Consider the following 15,435-nt stretch of genomic DNA (forward strand, 5'->3'; position numbering starts at 1 on the left):
ATGCTACATCTGCTGATAATTTGTGTAACCATTGTATTTTTGAAGTGGGATCTCTGATTACTCTACCACATCGCTGAACTCCATAAAAATTGAAGGGGATGGAGTTATGAAGTTTTCCATTATCCCAAGAAAGAGATCATTTTGGAGGATAAAATTAAACTAGCAATTATCTTATGAACACTATACAAAAATATAATGTTTAACTGCAAACATAAGAAAAACTTTTGCTTTGCAGAGGAAAAAGAATAGAGAAGACATTAAAACAAAACCACAAAAGAGTATTTTCAATCATTTCACATGTGATGGCTCTGTTCCTAAATGATATTACCAGTGACCAAGCTACAGATGTTTCTCTCTCAAAAAAAAGTAATTTCTGCACTTCTGAAGACTCTGTTAATCTTGAATCGAGTTAAATAAGTGGCTTTCATTGTGGGAAGCACTTTAAATAAGTTTAACTGCTCTGTGCTCTTGTATCTTCCAAAGATCAAACCCAGAAAGGAAGGCAAGAAAGGAGAAGTAAGCGTGCATACTGGATCTCACGTTACTCACTGTTTGTCTTGAGCTTGCCGGGCTCGCTGCTTCTGCTGCCTGCCTGATTAATGGCCTTAACAATGAAGATGTACTTAGTGCCACTCTGTAACCCATGCACAGTGTAGTGGTTTTGTTTGATATTGGGAACAATCATCCAGCTGTCGGCTGAGTTGCATAAACCTGCAATTTCAAACAGAGCACATCAGTCATAACATACTAAGCACTTTGCAACAGAGGAACATTAGAGCACTCCTAAGCACCCAACAATGGATATGAATTTTGCTTCTCTACCTTTTAAAGTGCTGTTACATTTACTAAGTTGCTACTTAATGCCACTAACTCATTTCATCAGCCCTCAGCCTAGGTAGCTTTTAAGTTCTTACTGTGTGAAGTCAACCATGAAAAATGGGCATTTAAGAAATGACTCAGTGGAGGCATGAACAGTCTGAGATTTTTCATACCCTAGCACAAGGAATTCTTTATTGCTTAAGAAGCAGAGGATTATGGAGATCCCATCAATCTACTGTTTGGATTAATGAGTTCAGTTTAAGCTCAGAAAACTAACGTAAGCAGTGAAGCTAGGAGGGCTGTGGAGGCACCTTTGCCAAGACCCCAGGTATGCATTCTTCAGGACCTGAAGCAAATCATGGGAGGCCATACAGGGTGGAACACGGGCTTCAGAGCAAGCTTTGGCTTTTACACTCCAGACTTTGCCAGAATGCAATCTAAAACAGTAAACTTAAGGGATGCAACTTTTTTATTTATATCCTCATGGTTAGATGTCACCTAGGGAAGAGCTGGATAATTTTCCAGTTACAGAATTTTGGGGGTACATTTGATGCATACCACTGAAGCATATACTTAGGAAGTAAGTAAAATAAGGGAAGAGCAATAACATCTTCAAAATAGGAAAATACTCCAATAAGATGAACTTATCTCTAAATTTTTCCTACTGTGATATAATTGCAATGGCAGTCAATCACCCATGTTACTTACTGTACTTTTTGAACAGCTCCTGGTCTAATGGATTCCCAGTCTGATAGCTCTCTTATTGTAAATGTTTACATAAATAACAAATTAAACATTAATGAAATGTGTATATGTTCACAACCTCTTATGCAGTTATGCAGCCAGAAAAAGACACATGCAGACAGAAGTGTATGCATGTATGTGAATATGTAAGGCTGGAAAACTTCAAAAGAAAAATGTTTGACTGGATTAGGAACCTGACAGACTTCTTGGTCTCTGCCTTTACTGAGCATAGAACATGTTAGGAAAGCTGCTGTGTTATTAAAAAACAGCTTTAAGCTTTTAACTCATGTTTTACCATCAAACCAGTAGGTACTAGTGAACAGAATCCTTTAGAAGTCAATAGTAATTTCAGCTCTGTGTATTAGGCAATATATGAAGCAAAAAATAAATAGGCTATTGAACAAAAAACTTCAAAGAAAAAGACTTGTGATCCAGGTTTACAGACTCATAGACAATTCATAAGCATACTGGAAGGTTCCTTTCTAATTTGGGATGTGCTTTTCATAACAAAAGATCATTAGGCACAGAACTCAACCCCAAATTTCAAACTAAGAATTATGTTGTTTTTGCCTCAAAGTTCTCTTATGTATACATAGCATCCTTGAGAGGCAGGCAGCTATTCATCCTGCTGTGCAAATGGGTAACTGAGGCATAGTTTCAGGCAGGGCTCGTATTACCTTGTCATCTAATAGAGCTTCAACGCCTAACCTATTTTCTGGACTCTGAGGAGAGGCAGAAACCAGTGAGTACCTTCTTTCACTTCTCCAGTTGCCAACATCCTACCCCATAAGTGTCTCTCTTTTACCGGACGCATAATAAGCCCAGGTGAGTAGTGTAGGTGAGATCTCTAACTTCAGGTATTTAAAATGAGGTGAGATGAACACCACCACCACCCAATTTGAAGTCTGGAAGTCGAAACCTGTGGCTGAACTCACGTGTGGGTTGTGACCTTTGGACCACAATTTACCAGAATGAGAATATTTCACTGTTCAATTTCCTGGTGTAAAGTGGGAAAAATGAATTCTAGTATGCTCTTAATGCTCCAAACAGAAAGCATCCTCACCACATGTAGCCTCCCTAAATATCAGCTACAAGGTATTCAAACAGTTTGCTATATATGGATAAAAGCTGCAAAGAAAAGCAACCTTGCAGCACTGCTTTTCTCAAGAATATTGAAGAAATAGATCACATAGAGCAAACACCTGTCTACCTCCTGAAAAAAACCAAAACTCAGCGTTATCTCTCCTCCCGCACCTGTGGATTTATACATAGAATCACATACCCAGTACTCACTAGTCTGTAAATACTTACATAAGAGTAAATTACTGTATTATTAAATAATCTCTCTGATGGTTAATTTATATTTCTGTGCACAGAAGGCAGATTCATAATCATTTTAGGTATTGCTACATATTGGCTTCTGCTGCCAAGACTACCAGTGTACAATGAATGCTGGGATGTGCATGACCTGGTTACTCTGCTCAACAAACCTTACTGTCCGAACAAGCTCAGCTCTTGCCTATGCACCAGTGGTGCATCCACGTGCTTTCTGACTGTAAGCTATTTGATAACAGCCTTTAAATGGAACTTTGATTCAAAAATCTTGGGAACGACTTTTGAATGAGTCAAACAACAAGTCCAAAATCCTTTAAAACAGAGAACAGTAACATAGTGGCAGCCAAGTTAAGCTTTTAGGTATGTCACTGCATCAAAAGAATTTGTCTCCAGTTACGCCTTGCCAGGACAGCCTTTCTTTTCTGAATGCAAAAGAAGACAATTAAGAAAGTTTATGGAAATGAGCAAGCAGCCTGGCAACACGGGCATCTGGGGACAGAATTTGACCCTCAGTTCCCTGCTGGTGGCAGGAGGTTAAATAGAAAAGTATACATCATCTCCTCACTGGCACAGCAGCAGGCGCTAAGGGTCTCCTATTGTACCCACTCCTAATCCAGGCTAAATTCAGGTTTCTTTTTTCAAAAACCCAGGGCTTTTTACAGGGTTATGCAGGTGGTAAAACAATGTCTTTTAAAACTGTAGCCTACAAAAATGCAGAGAATTTAAATTACATCCTGGAATGGTGCAGTGAGCACAGTGATGCCCTTACAGGATGTGTGAGTTTTCAAAACAAGTTTCTCAAGAGTCTGGAGGCAATAATTTGTAACACCATTTCCCTGGTGTTGGCTCTTGATGTACTTTAAAAAACAGATGGGGAAAATCCCAAGGTGTAAATCCTCCTAAAATTTACACTGGTAGATTTTAATAAAATACATCTTCTTGAAAATTGTAAAAGGAGGAGAAAAGTCACAGGAAGGTTATTTAATCATTTGAGTATTTTAATTATTTTTAAATGCTTTCTAAATAAATTATTACCAACTGAAACTGGGAGAACAGATAGCTTTCCACCCCTACTCTGCATTCCCACATGCAAGAAAACAATATATGGAGGATTCCTGTAAAAAATATCACCTTATTTTATTTTTGGGGTGTGTGTGTGTGTGTGTAAGAAATGCACTCTATACTTCCAGATACAGACAAAAGCTAGAACATTCAGAAATTAATTAGTGAATAATAAATTAACTGTTTTTCCTGGAAGCTTGGGCTCCTAACTGTCTTAGTTCCTTCAACAAAATGTTATCTTACATGAAGAGTAACCTTATCATGTAACACTTCCAAGGTTCTGACAATGCACTGTATCCTTAATACCGTGACTTTTAATATTTAGCCGATGTAACTAACAAACCTAATTTACCAGGAAAGAATTAGTTACTGCTCTTTGTCTTGAAGAGACATGTGTTTTTCTTGAAGACATCTTGCATCACAGTAAAACACTGGGTGTTTAAAATTTATCCTTCCTGAAGCACACTAAAGCAAAAATGATGTTAAAAAAATGCATGCTCAACGAATACTTGAAAATCTATTGAAATGGGATAATGAAATTATAATGCATGTTAGCTAGATAGTGACAAAGTCATTTTAAAAGCCTTTACAATTTTCAGATTGTAGGTGATTAGCTGCCTCTCAGAAATGCAAATGTGAGAATGGCATAACTCTGAGAACCACTGCTTTAGTAAAAGCCTGCTTAATTTAATGTCCTATATTGCTCTTATGCACAGAACAGGGCTGCCAAGCACTATAGCCAAGCAGTTTGGACACATTTGGAAATAATCTTTCCTGTATGAAATAGGATTCAAAATGAAGTACTCTATTTGGATCTTTTCCATCAAATGTTGACCCTCCGATTTTTCAGTTAATAAAAAAGAATATAGTTGATTATGTTGGATAGAAAATACACTAGAAAAACATAGCATTGCTTGTTTTTGTTACTGAATTCTTAGCAATCTCTGAATGATATATGCCCCTGGTGGGAGAAATGTACTGAGAAGTGGAAAGTGCAGTCAGGCTGGCTATGTGGTTTTAAGAAAAGATTCCAAAATAACAGCCTCCATTAGCACGGTAGGTGGGTATGTATGCAAAGTGATTCCTATTGTCTCAGGGGAAAAAGGCTTGTTGGTTTAATGCAGTACTCCAGCTACTCCCTTGTGGCTAATTCACAGCTATAAAAACACAGAACTGAAGACACTCTATGAACCTGTTTACATTATCTGCTACAGGCAACACACAATACTAATGGAAAATTTTGGAGATACGACAGAGGAATAAATAAATTTAAAAAATAATTGTATGCAACAGCATGCAAATGACATAAATCAAAAGAAATTTCTGCTAATCCAAAATCTATTCCATTAAAACAGGATTAAAAAAATATAAAATATCACCTAGCACCAGTTCATGATGCCATGAAGGCTGCAGTTCAGCGCCTGCTAATGCCACTTACAGTGGAAATAACTCTCCATGTTCAACCACACTACTACAGTACACTCCAATGTTCTAGGCTAAATCTTGTAATTTATGAAAGTTGGGATATTAGACCCTTCTGCAGGACAAAAAGTATAATCCAACAATGCAAAGAAATACCCAAGCAGGGTTCTGAGCAAAATCAGGACATTAGTGGGCAAATTTCCAGTACCAGCGGAAGTTGGAATGAACTGGAAGAGTCTCATGCGTTAGAAACCTGGGCAGATCTGTAACAGTTAGATTTGGCAGGAACATCTCAATTGGAGGTGTTCAAGTCTACATTAAATAATGAGATTAAAAAAAAAGCTTTGCAACATTTATAAAACACTTCCACATACATGTAACAATGTACAGAATTTGGGTTAATATTGTAACTTTCAATGAAATTGAAACTAACAGCCAGGATATTTGTGTAAGAGTTGTACATTAAGAAAGAGAGAGAGAAGCAACGAAAAAGGGCCAGTTCTTTCATTTCTTCCTACTGTGACTTAAGGTCTTCAGAGCATTTTGTAAACAAAGTTTCTTACAGCGTTAATTTGTTCTCTCTTTAAATTTTAATGACACAATTTCTGCAAAGCAGTAAAATGAAAGTTCAGACTTCACACCGAGGACTTCACACTATACCCAAAAATTACCATCTTGCATCTCTGAAAGTAGACTAATTGATACACGTTTTGCAGATCAAAGCTTTCACCTCCACATGGGAAGCCTGCAATACAGCCTAAAAATGAATACCTTGTTATTTATTCACTAGTAAGCAAAGAGTAAAACCTGACATCACAGAGGTGTGGAAATGGCACAACTTTCTGCTGCTCTGTTCACACATAGTGCCAGTAACTGACTTGCATAAAATCTTCTAGCATAAAGCCATAGATAAAAATGGTTAGAAAACAAGCAATGAACTATGTTGTCATTAAGTCCTGCCTGCTTAGTAGTAATTAATCAGAGAAGCATTTCCTTTCTTATCTACTTTGCTTCAACTTTCAAATTATTACTAGATCTTTTATGTTATCCAGCTTGCTCAGATGTAGGATCATGTGTTGAAGTTTATTTCATCTTTCCAGCAGTCTAACTTTTGCAGTGTTTAAAATCAGGTTGTTTAGCAAAATACTAAATGGAGGTTTTGGCAAAACACTAATCAAATTTTCAATAGTTCACGTTATTTTTTAGTCAATCCTGAATACCACATTATATTCACAGTACGCTACTTAAAAATGGTGTTAAAATGCCAGCACATGAATCTTCAGATGGCCTTTCAGATGGCTTGGAAAAATAACTCCAGTTTAGTGACAAAATGAGGTGCATGCAGCAACAAAGGTGTCAGTGCAAAAGTTTGGTTCATTACTGAAATCGACATATATCATACATTTTTCTATAAAGCATGTAAACATGTCCGCAGCACTGACTTTCATCAAAGTATCTCAATGAATTTTGTAAGAAGAAAAACATTTCTGCACTGGATCAGAACTAAGACTGTCTAGCTCAGTGAGTGGCTGGGGTATCTGGAGGCGGACAAAGGAAGAGTGTAGGAAGGTGTTAAGGAACTAGAAAAGCACACAGCCATCATTTCTCACCATGATCTGGCAGACTTCAATAGCTCACAGCTCTGGTACTTCCTGAGCCAGAAGGAAGTCTCTGCACTGCATTGTTCTAAGTGGATTTCTCTTGCGTGATCTGTCTAGTCATCTCTTGAACTGAGACCCACAACCCTCTGTGGCAATGAGTTTTTGTTTATTCGGAATTTAAAAGCACATTGACTGAACAAACTCCACCTTTTGATTGATTTGGTTTGTTTCAGGATCCTTGTTTCATAAAGCAAATATGTGTTAGCTAGTGGTATTCCCATTAAACATACAGGGAACAGGAAGAAGTTAAATGACTTTTCCAAATTCATAATCAATGATCGCTATGCACTGAACCCAGAAATGCTGACTTCCTGGCCAAAGATTAGAAAGTATTTTTTCCTCGGAGGAGCAGCTATTTAACAACAAAAGAATCCAAGGAATAATCAGCAAGTTTGTTCATTAAGGAAAGCCACCGATTCAAAACGGGAAGTGCATTTAATAAAAAATGTGCTTCAATGCAAATATAAAGCAATGATTATTCATGTAATTACAAGTCGAACAAAGTTATCATATTAATTGTTGTTCCACTGAAGTTTGCTGCCTTAGAGTATACTGATACCAGTGCTTCGTAGCCTCGAAGTCCGTAAAAATCAGAGGGAAGGACTTAAGCTGTACTTGTGACAAAGGTCCAAGTGTCAAGGTTATCTAAATGACAATGGGGCTGCAGTTCTGACTAATGACCGGTTCAACACAGGCTCCCGAGTGCCTGACTTGCCCAAAGGAACTGAGGTCTTTGTCCCTGCTACATCTGCAAACAGGGACCTAGGACACAAGAGACAAGTCCTGTTGACACGTACAGTACTTGGGCTTTTGGGAACATGTGCTGGTTTCAGTCTTCGAAAGCTCCCACAACGCAGCACTTCCAGAAAAGGCACAAGAAATTTTAACTGGATTAATCCTAAATTTGAAAACCTTTTGAAAATATTATTGGTTTGAATTTAAAATTTTGTCATTAAATCTTCCCAGAAAATATTTTTTTCATTTTGTCCTTGACATACATTTAAAGGCGCTTGCTTTAGAGAGAAACAAAAAGGAAACAGAACTAGAAAACAGATGCTTATACTTACTAACAACATTAGCTTGTCCAGTGAAGATGGTGTACTGCAGCTCATAAGAGACCACGCTGAACTCATCATCTGATGTCCAGTGGACAGTAATAGTATCATAAGAAGCTGTACAGAGCTCTTCTCGAATTGTGGGTGGGTTGGGAGCTGTGAGATACAACAGAGGAGGCTTACTGACACAATCTGTAAAATATTTATGTTCTCACTTGAGATTAGGGGATGCATCTGATGTATGAGTTTGTAGCTATGGCATCCAACAGAATTTTCAAAACCTTTTTGCTTATTCCAGTAGCAACTTTGGTTATTAAGAAATTGTAGCAAAGCAATTTTTACTATCAATATAGCCACATAGGAACTTCAGATTTTGGAAATGTTTTCTATTAAAGTAGCTTTAGTTTTTAGATGCTGTAGCACAAGTGATGTTTGTGGTCACATTAAGCTGTGATCAAATGGGTACAACTGACATACTACTATTTCTAGGATTGTTCTGACTATGATACCAAAACTATCAAAGTTTCATTGATGCATATGTCAAGAGGGAGAGTCAACACTCTTCACTGTTGACTTGAAAGCAGTGTTTGCCTACCCTGTCTTATCAGAGAGTAGTATAAACGGTATTTAGAAAATAGAATTTTGGGGAAGTTTCCAAACACTCATGCCTTCATGCTCAAACATCTCCTCTCTACAAGTTCATTTTTATTTATTATTTTGTACCTATTCTTTCTGATACAGATGCATAAAATCCTGTTGACTTTACAATTCAATTTTTTTCAGCCTTACATAAAGAGTTCTTATCATAACATCATGACTGTAGGACTATTACAACCTTATCTTCAATGTCATTGCTGATCAGTTAAATAATTTTAGAAAACAATCCAAACACTTTAATTAAAAGTTAACCCCCTGGTGTTTTGTTTTTTGTTTGTTTGTTTTTTAATCAAGAAGTAAGATCCTTGGGTAGCAAGCTGTACATTCTTCTCCCATATTAATATGTAGGTTTGTTTTAAAGACCTATTTAAAGAAGTGAAGCCTGAGGCAAACTTCTTAGGCCTAAATTTTCCCTGTTTGCATTCCTTACAAAGCCACACACCTAAATAAGAAATGAATGAGTTTTTCTTTGAATGACTGGTGAGCCTTCCTGCATGCTTGGTTTGGAGGGAGCTTCATTCCTAATTATCTTCCCTATGTGCCACCATAATGAAAAAAAAAAAAAAATTAAAATCCTTGTGCCTAATAGTATTCCTCCCAGCTGTCACAGAGTGAGGAAAGAGTGCACTCAAGCTGAAACAACCAAAATATGCCTGTATTAAGCAAAATGGAAGGCTACTTTGAATTGTATGTTTGCTGCCGGTACTTTAACTTCTGTGAGTCACAAAGAATTGTCTCAAAAACAGCCCCTATGAAGGAATTCTACCTGTACTTCCACAACATCATATTTTTGTGAAGCATCTATTTTACTTTCCATTAAGAATTTTTATAGCTCATGTGCCTGGTTTACTGATGTATGTTCCCAAGGATTCAAGGGCAGATGCATTTCCAAGCAGCCTCTCTCAACCAAGGGGCATAAGGAAATGTTCAAATGTGTTTCATGATATGGCCATGATTTGTGATGCTCTAAATATTGTAGCACAGAATGTTATCCATGTTTTTTGTTGTTTTTTTTTTAGTGAGGCAGAGAACTCCTTGGGACAGATGGGTATTAATAAAGAGAGAGAGAGAAATGAACTGAAATAAGAAGAGTTATCCAGGAGGGGAATATAAACAAAAGGAGAAAAAAACCCCACAATCTTCAGGAAAGATTAATGCTGGAGCTTAGAGGCTGTGTTCTAACTGAGACCAACAAAATGTTCTGAGAGCTATGCAGCACTGCATTGGTCCTATCAGCTATGTTTCAAATACGTACCCAGCAGAACAATCACTGGAGCTTCTGCCCCATCCCCTGCCCAAGCTGAGGCTTCATTTTTGTATTTTGCCTGTCCTTTGAAGGCAAAAAAAAAAAAAGGGGGGGGGGGGGGAAATTGCTAATGTACAAGTGAATGCATTTTTCTGTGTGCTAGTGTCCAACTAGTCTTCAGTCACCTCTTGCACCTAACAGAGCAAAACCTTTTACCTGAGAAATGTACTTGTTTTTACTACAACACAGATAATAAATATTAATTTATGGAAAGCAACAATTACTGAAAGTTTAATGAACTGTAAACTGCATTTCAATAGCACGTATGTGTCTTCAGCTCTTTGAAAAATGACAGCCTAAGTTCTTTCTTCATAGGTACACCTGTCTGGCCTTATGGCTGGAGATTTACAGACCTTCATGTAATGACAGAAGAAAAAGATATTTGACCTAAGCAGGATGTCTTTTCACTTGTTTTTGTGATTAACACACACCCACCTAAGACTACACTGCATGAAAAACAGCTCTTTGGCAGCACCCCTTTCATAAACCACTCAGAATAAACCAAAATACACCTGCTTCTCCTGCAGACAGGCAGGAAAGTTAACATACGAATATTTTATTATGACTTTCAAAATAATATATACGTCTGACTACCAAATTCATCCTTCCACAGCACATGCACCTTTGGAGAGAGCAAAACTGTAATGCAATTAAAGAGATTGACCTTAATCGGTTATCTTCATTATTTCATTTGATAGGGTGTGATCTGCTTATCAGATTTACTAGCGCTGATTTACAGAGCTCAGGTGCCACAGGGAAAGCTCTACAGAGCCTCCAAAGCCATGCCAAGGCCGCACCAGCAACTTCACCAGCGTGGCCTTGACTCGTGTGTGCTCCACCACTGCCTGGGAAGGGGAAGCCCAGCATGCTACCAGCACAGCAATGGAATACAGGAAGCCTTATATCTACCATTCAGTCTTGTTTCCTGGTGGAGAAGCAGTGACTGCCCCTGAGCCTTTCCAGTCCATTTCAGGGTGACAACAGAGCACTGAGCCCTAAACAAGACTGAAATTTGACAACAGAAGCTGTCAATAATCTCAGTTATTGGCAGCCTCCTGTCTACAGACTCCTACTCAGTGTCTGGGAGAGCTGAAAAAAGTGAAGCAGCTCTTGAAAACTCCAAATTTACAGCACTCTATGGTGAGGGAATCAGTGCTAGCAGACTTAGCAAGGCACAATGAAAGTGGTTTAATGAATTGCTTCCTAACATCTATAAATCTCATTGGTCACGGGGTGACAGTCTCTGTAGAGGATCAGGGCAAGTATCTGAGACTGGTGAATACTTCAGTCAGTCTTACTTTCATCCACTTGTATTCATGAATCAACACTGTTACAAGAGAGAAAATCATTGCCAAAGGCTGTTTCAGTTCGTTTGTATGACTTTGACTCAAAACTTCACAGGCACACTTAAGAAGTCAGAAACCACATATGAAGTGCCTGAAAGGCAGCAGTTAATATCTGAAAAGCAGTTTTTAAAATTTGCTCCCAGCATTAACTGACCTTGTGAGCATACCTCTCCCTTTCAATCAGGTCAGTCTAACCCTCCTTTCAGTGTCATCTGCATGACTTTTGCTCTAAAGCAGACACATGGTCTGTATGCCTGAGACACAGTTTAGGGAAGCTGCAGTCTCTGACTGGTGAATCCCAGCATGAATCCAGCAGCTCCTCCGTGGCTATTGAAACTACATCTACATCCTCTCATCGCAGGGTCACAAAGATTGATTAAAACCACCTTAATTTTGTTTTGTTTGCTCAGTCTCCCTCTCCCTGCTGTCATGGGGTGATTGACTTGGTAAGGGCTCCTTATGGTTTTTGAAACTGAGCGAAAAAGGAAGATCTAAGCCATCTTCTTGCTGGTATAAACATGAGGGAGTTCAGCAAACTGCTCTGAACTTCTCTCAGCTGTTCATTACTGGCTCCACACTGGACTGAACCAGCATGCAGGAATTTGAAAGGCACAGTTACATCAGATGTGTATACACATTTGGTGTATTAGTAACATGTCATGCATGAGTTGGCACTTGACAGCTCAGTCATGCAAACATCTGTACATAGGTTTTGGGTAGACCAGAACTGTTCAAGAAGAACAGAATGAGAAGAGATTATACCCAAAGCATGAGACTGCACTGGCTGGAGGTAGTTTTTGATCTAATACTGAAAGAGTTAAGAGGAATGACAGGTTGTAAAGGATTTCCAGAATGAAGTTGTTTTCATGTGAAAAAACTGCTGGCATAAGCTAGGCAATACATATTTCTTTGTGCAGTCATAGCTAAAATAATGGTTGAAGAAAATTTAGCATAGTTTCAGATGGGATTTCTGAAGAAGGACAAATTTCAAGGTCAAAGAATAGATGTTCCTTCAATTGATTTCAAAGTATTAAGACATGGAACAAGTATTTTTGATCCACAATGGATAAAAGAAGTCCTTATGTCAATAATATTGTGCAGAGAGTTTGCAAGTCATAAGCACTGCCTGAATGTAGCTAGATACATGTTTAGGAAAAGATGAGTTCCAGATGAAGAGCTTGAGCAACTGGCAAGATAAGAAAGTTTTCAAAAGACATCAAGGCTATATATACAGAGAATGGAAGTCAGAGGAAGATTAAGGGTATTGTTTTAATATACTAAGCTTGACATTTCAATGTCTGTCTGGAAACTTTCAGAGAGAATTCAGAGATTTCCATTTGGATAGTAGAAGCTTTTGACAGACAGCTATGTAAATGATAAGCACAAACTAATTAAATTTATATTTGGGAAAGAAATAGCCTAGGAAGAAAGAATGATGCAAATTTCAATATGTCACATTGAAAAGTGGGGCTGGGGAGATGGAGAATGAAGACGACCTGAAAAAGGGAACACTGGGAAGAAGCAAAGCAGAAGAAAATCTCCAGAAGACAGCCAATGTCAGCTGCTTCAAAGACAAGTGACAGCACAGAGGATGAAGCTGGAATTTAGGCTTTGACGTGTTGTTCAGAAGCAGTAAAGATCATAGATTCTATATAAGATAGGCTTCTTCACTTAATTCACAACATAGGTGTACCGCTATGACTTACAAATGGTCTTCATTTTACTTAACTGTGAAACATGATAAAAGTAAAGGCCAATTCACTCTGTCACAAAGTTTTCAGTTTAAGATCTATGAAGACTCCATGCACCAATCCAAAAGGGGTAAAATAAAATCTTCCTCCAGAGTTTCTGAGCAACAATAAAGAATAATGAAGAGCATTAAACTGTTGGGACTATACATATACACATATACATTACATATATACATATATTTACATAAATGTATTTTAACTGTCTGCATAGGCTGTATTTGGTGCTCAGATAATTGAGACACATGTTTTGGATTTTGCCATTGCAGCAATATGCTATTTATTAACATAAAGAAAAAAGCACAAAGACAGAGGCAACTAAAACTGTTCTTCACTGGGTATCAAGGGCAAGAATAAAATTGGTAGATTAGGAAAAAACAACTAAACTGCTAGATACATTTGCAAGTCTCCTTAGACTGCAATTTAAGCAATTTTTCCAGAGTATGGATGGGGTAGGAAGGCAGCAGAAAAGAAGTTGTGTAAATGACACAGCCAGCATGATGGACCATGGAAAGGATCCTTTTAGCAAGATGACCCTTTTTTTTGGCACAGCTACAACCTTCATTTTCTGTAGTGTATAGCAGTTAAGCTGGTAGTGTTCCCGTATGATGCACAAAGGGGAGAAGACCTGCATAGTGTGAGAATAGACTACTAGGCAGAATTCACCTTGTCTAACTTTAAAGATCTAATTATCTTTGAGTCTCTCTAGCATCTGTTTGAAGTCAACAGGGAGAAGCAGGCACCTCCAGAATGGAGTGAACTGACCTGATATATATGTGCCTTAAAATAAGGTGGTTATTTCTCTTCTTTGACTATAAAGGAAGCTGAGACTGATTATTTTACCAGTAAGTTCCTAGGTTAGGGCAAATAAGTCTGGCTTTTTAGTAATAATTCCTTTAATATCTTGGCTTTTTGTAATTTTGGTGGTGAATACTCAGCATGGTGGCAAAATTCAGCAGACTTTGGGGAGAGGCAGACATCATGTTTCACTGGTAATGTATAAAAAGCTCAAATAACTCTCACCACATTATTGTTATGCATTATTTACTTGAGTAGGTGTTAAACACTAATTGTATTCACCATTTACACAGTGATACAGATATTTCTTGCAGATAAAATCTCTTTCTGATATGGCAAGAATCCCACAGGTCTATAAGGCACAGGGGATACTGCTCTGTGCATGCAGAGTGTCTTGGTCTTCCCAGTACTCATCTGTTCACCTATTCATTAAGTAGTTTAGGTTGGAAGGACCTTTAAAGGTCATGTATTCCAGCCCTCTCCTGCAATGAGCAGGGATATATTCAAGTAGACCAGGTTGCTCAGAGACCTGTCCAGCCTGGCCTTGAGTGTTCCCAGAGATAGGGCATCTACCACCTCTCTAAGCAACCTGCTCCAGTGTTTCACCACCCTCTTTGTAAAAAAATCTTCCTTATATATAATTTGAATCTACCCTTCTTTAATTTAAAACCACTACCCCTTGTCCTATCGGAACAGGTCCTACTAAAAGTTTGTCCCCATCTTTCTTATAAGCCCCCTTTAAGTACTGAAAAGCCACAATAAAGGTCTCCTCTAAGCCATCTCTTCTGCAGGCTGAAAACCAAACTCTCTCTGCCTTTCCTCTGAAGAAAAGCCATAAGTCAGACCTCTGAATGGAAAAGATTCAGTGGTTGGCAATGGAGAGTTTCCATGTTCTCATATTCATCTGAAATAACACAGGTATATCTCCTGCAAACTGGGCAAAGAGAATAGGTCCAGGAAATGTTTTCAAGTGGTTTTCAAACAGTGCTTTGTGACTTTCATTGCAAATTCTCGCTGTTAACAGCAGATGCTTCAAGACCCTGCAAAATGAAACCCTACCCTGACTCTCTTCTGTTTTCAATTGAACTGGAATGAATTGTTCTATTCTGGCATTGAAATCAAAACAGCCTAAATTACAGTAATTTGTATCTTTGTGTGAGTCATTATATACTCTAAGATGGCACATTACTCAGGCCTTCACTGAGTGTCTAAACCTGCTGGCTTCTTCAGGCCAAAGCTTTCCGGTAAGTGAGCTGGGGCTCTGCTCTGTGGAGAGCTCACCCCACACCCTGGCACAGAGCACACTGTGTGCTCTCTAGTCCCAGACACAAGGAGGTCCTCTGGTTCTGTGGTGTGGGAAGTACACAGTACCACTGGCAATGAGAAAACATCTTCCAGTGCTGAGCCCTTGATGTTAATTGTTTGAGCAGCTCCTGGTTGCTTATGCAGAATCTGCCAGGCTGCAATCTGCCACAGCGAGGA

At 38.4% G+C, this 15,435-nt stretch overlaps 1 protein-coding gene across 3 annotated transcripts in view; it reads right to left on the reverse strand.

The window, feature by feature from the left end:
• The window catches only part of MID1 (midline 1), a 246,926-nt gene that overhangs the window by 4,234 nt on the left and 227,257 nt on the right, over positions 1-15,435 (reverse strand). For all 3 annotated transcript variants that reach the window (XM_057419564.1, XM_057419565.1, XM_057419563.1), the window contains exons 7-8: positions 8,111-8,254; positions 550-711 (exon numbers count right to left, since the gene is read on the reverse strand). In XM_057419564.1, coding sequence (XP_057275547.1) covers positions 550-711; positions 8,111-8,254 — 306 coding nt within the window. The remainder of the gene's footprint in view (positions 1-549; positions 712-8,110; positions 8,255-15,435) is intronic.

The sequence above is a fragment of the Pezoporus wallicus genome, unplaced genomic scaffold, assembly GCF_028554395.1.
Source record: "Pezoporus wallicus isolate ANWC-B61680 ecotype Strahan unplaced genomic scaffold, APGP_CSIRO_Pwel_v1 contig_5767, whole genome shotgun sequence".
NCBI lineage: Eukaryota > Metazoa > Chordata > Aves > Psittaciformes > Psittacidae > Pezoporus > Pezoporus wallicus.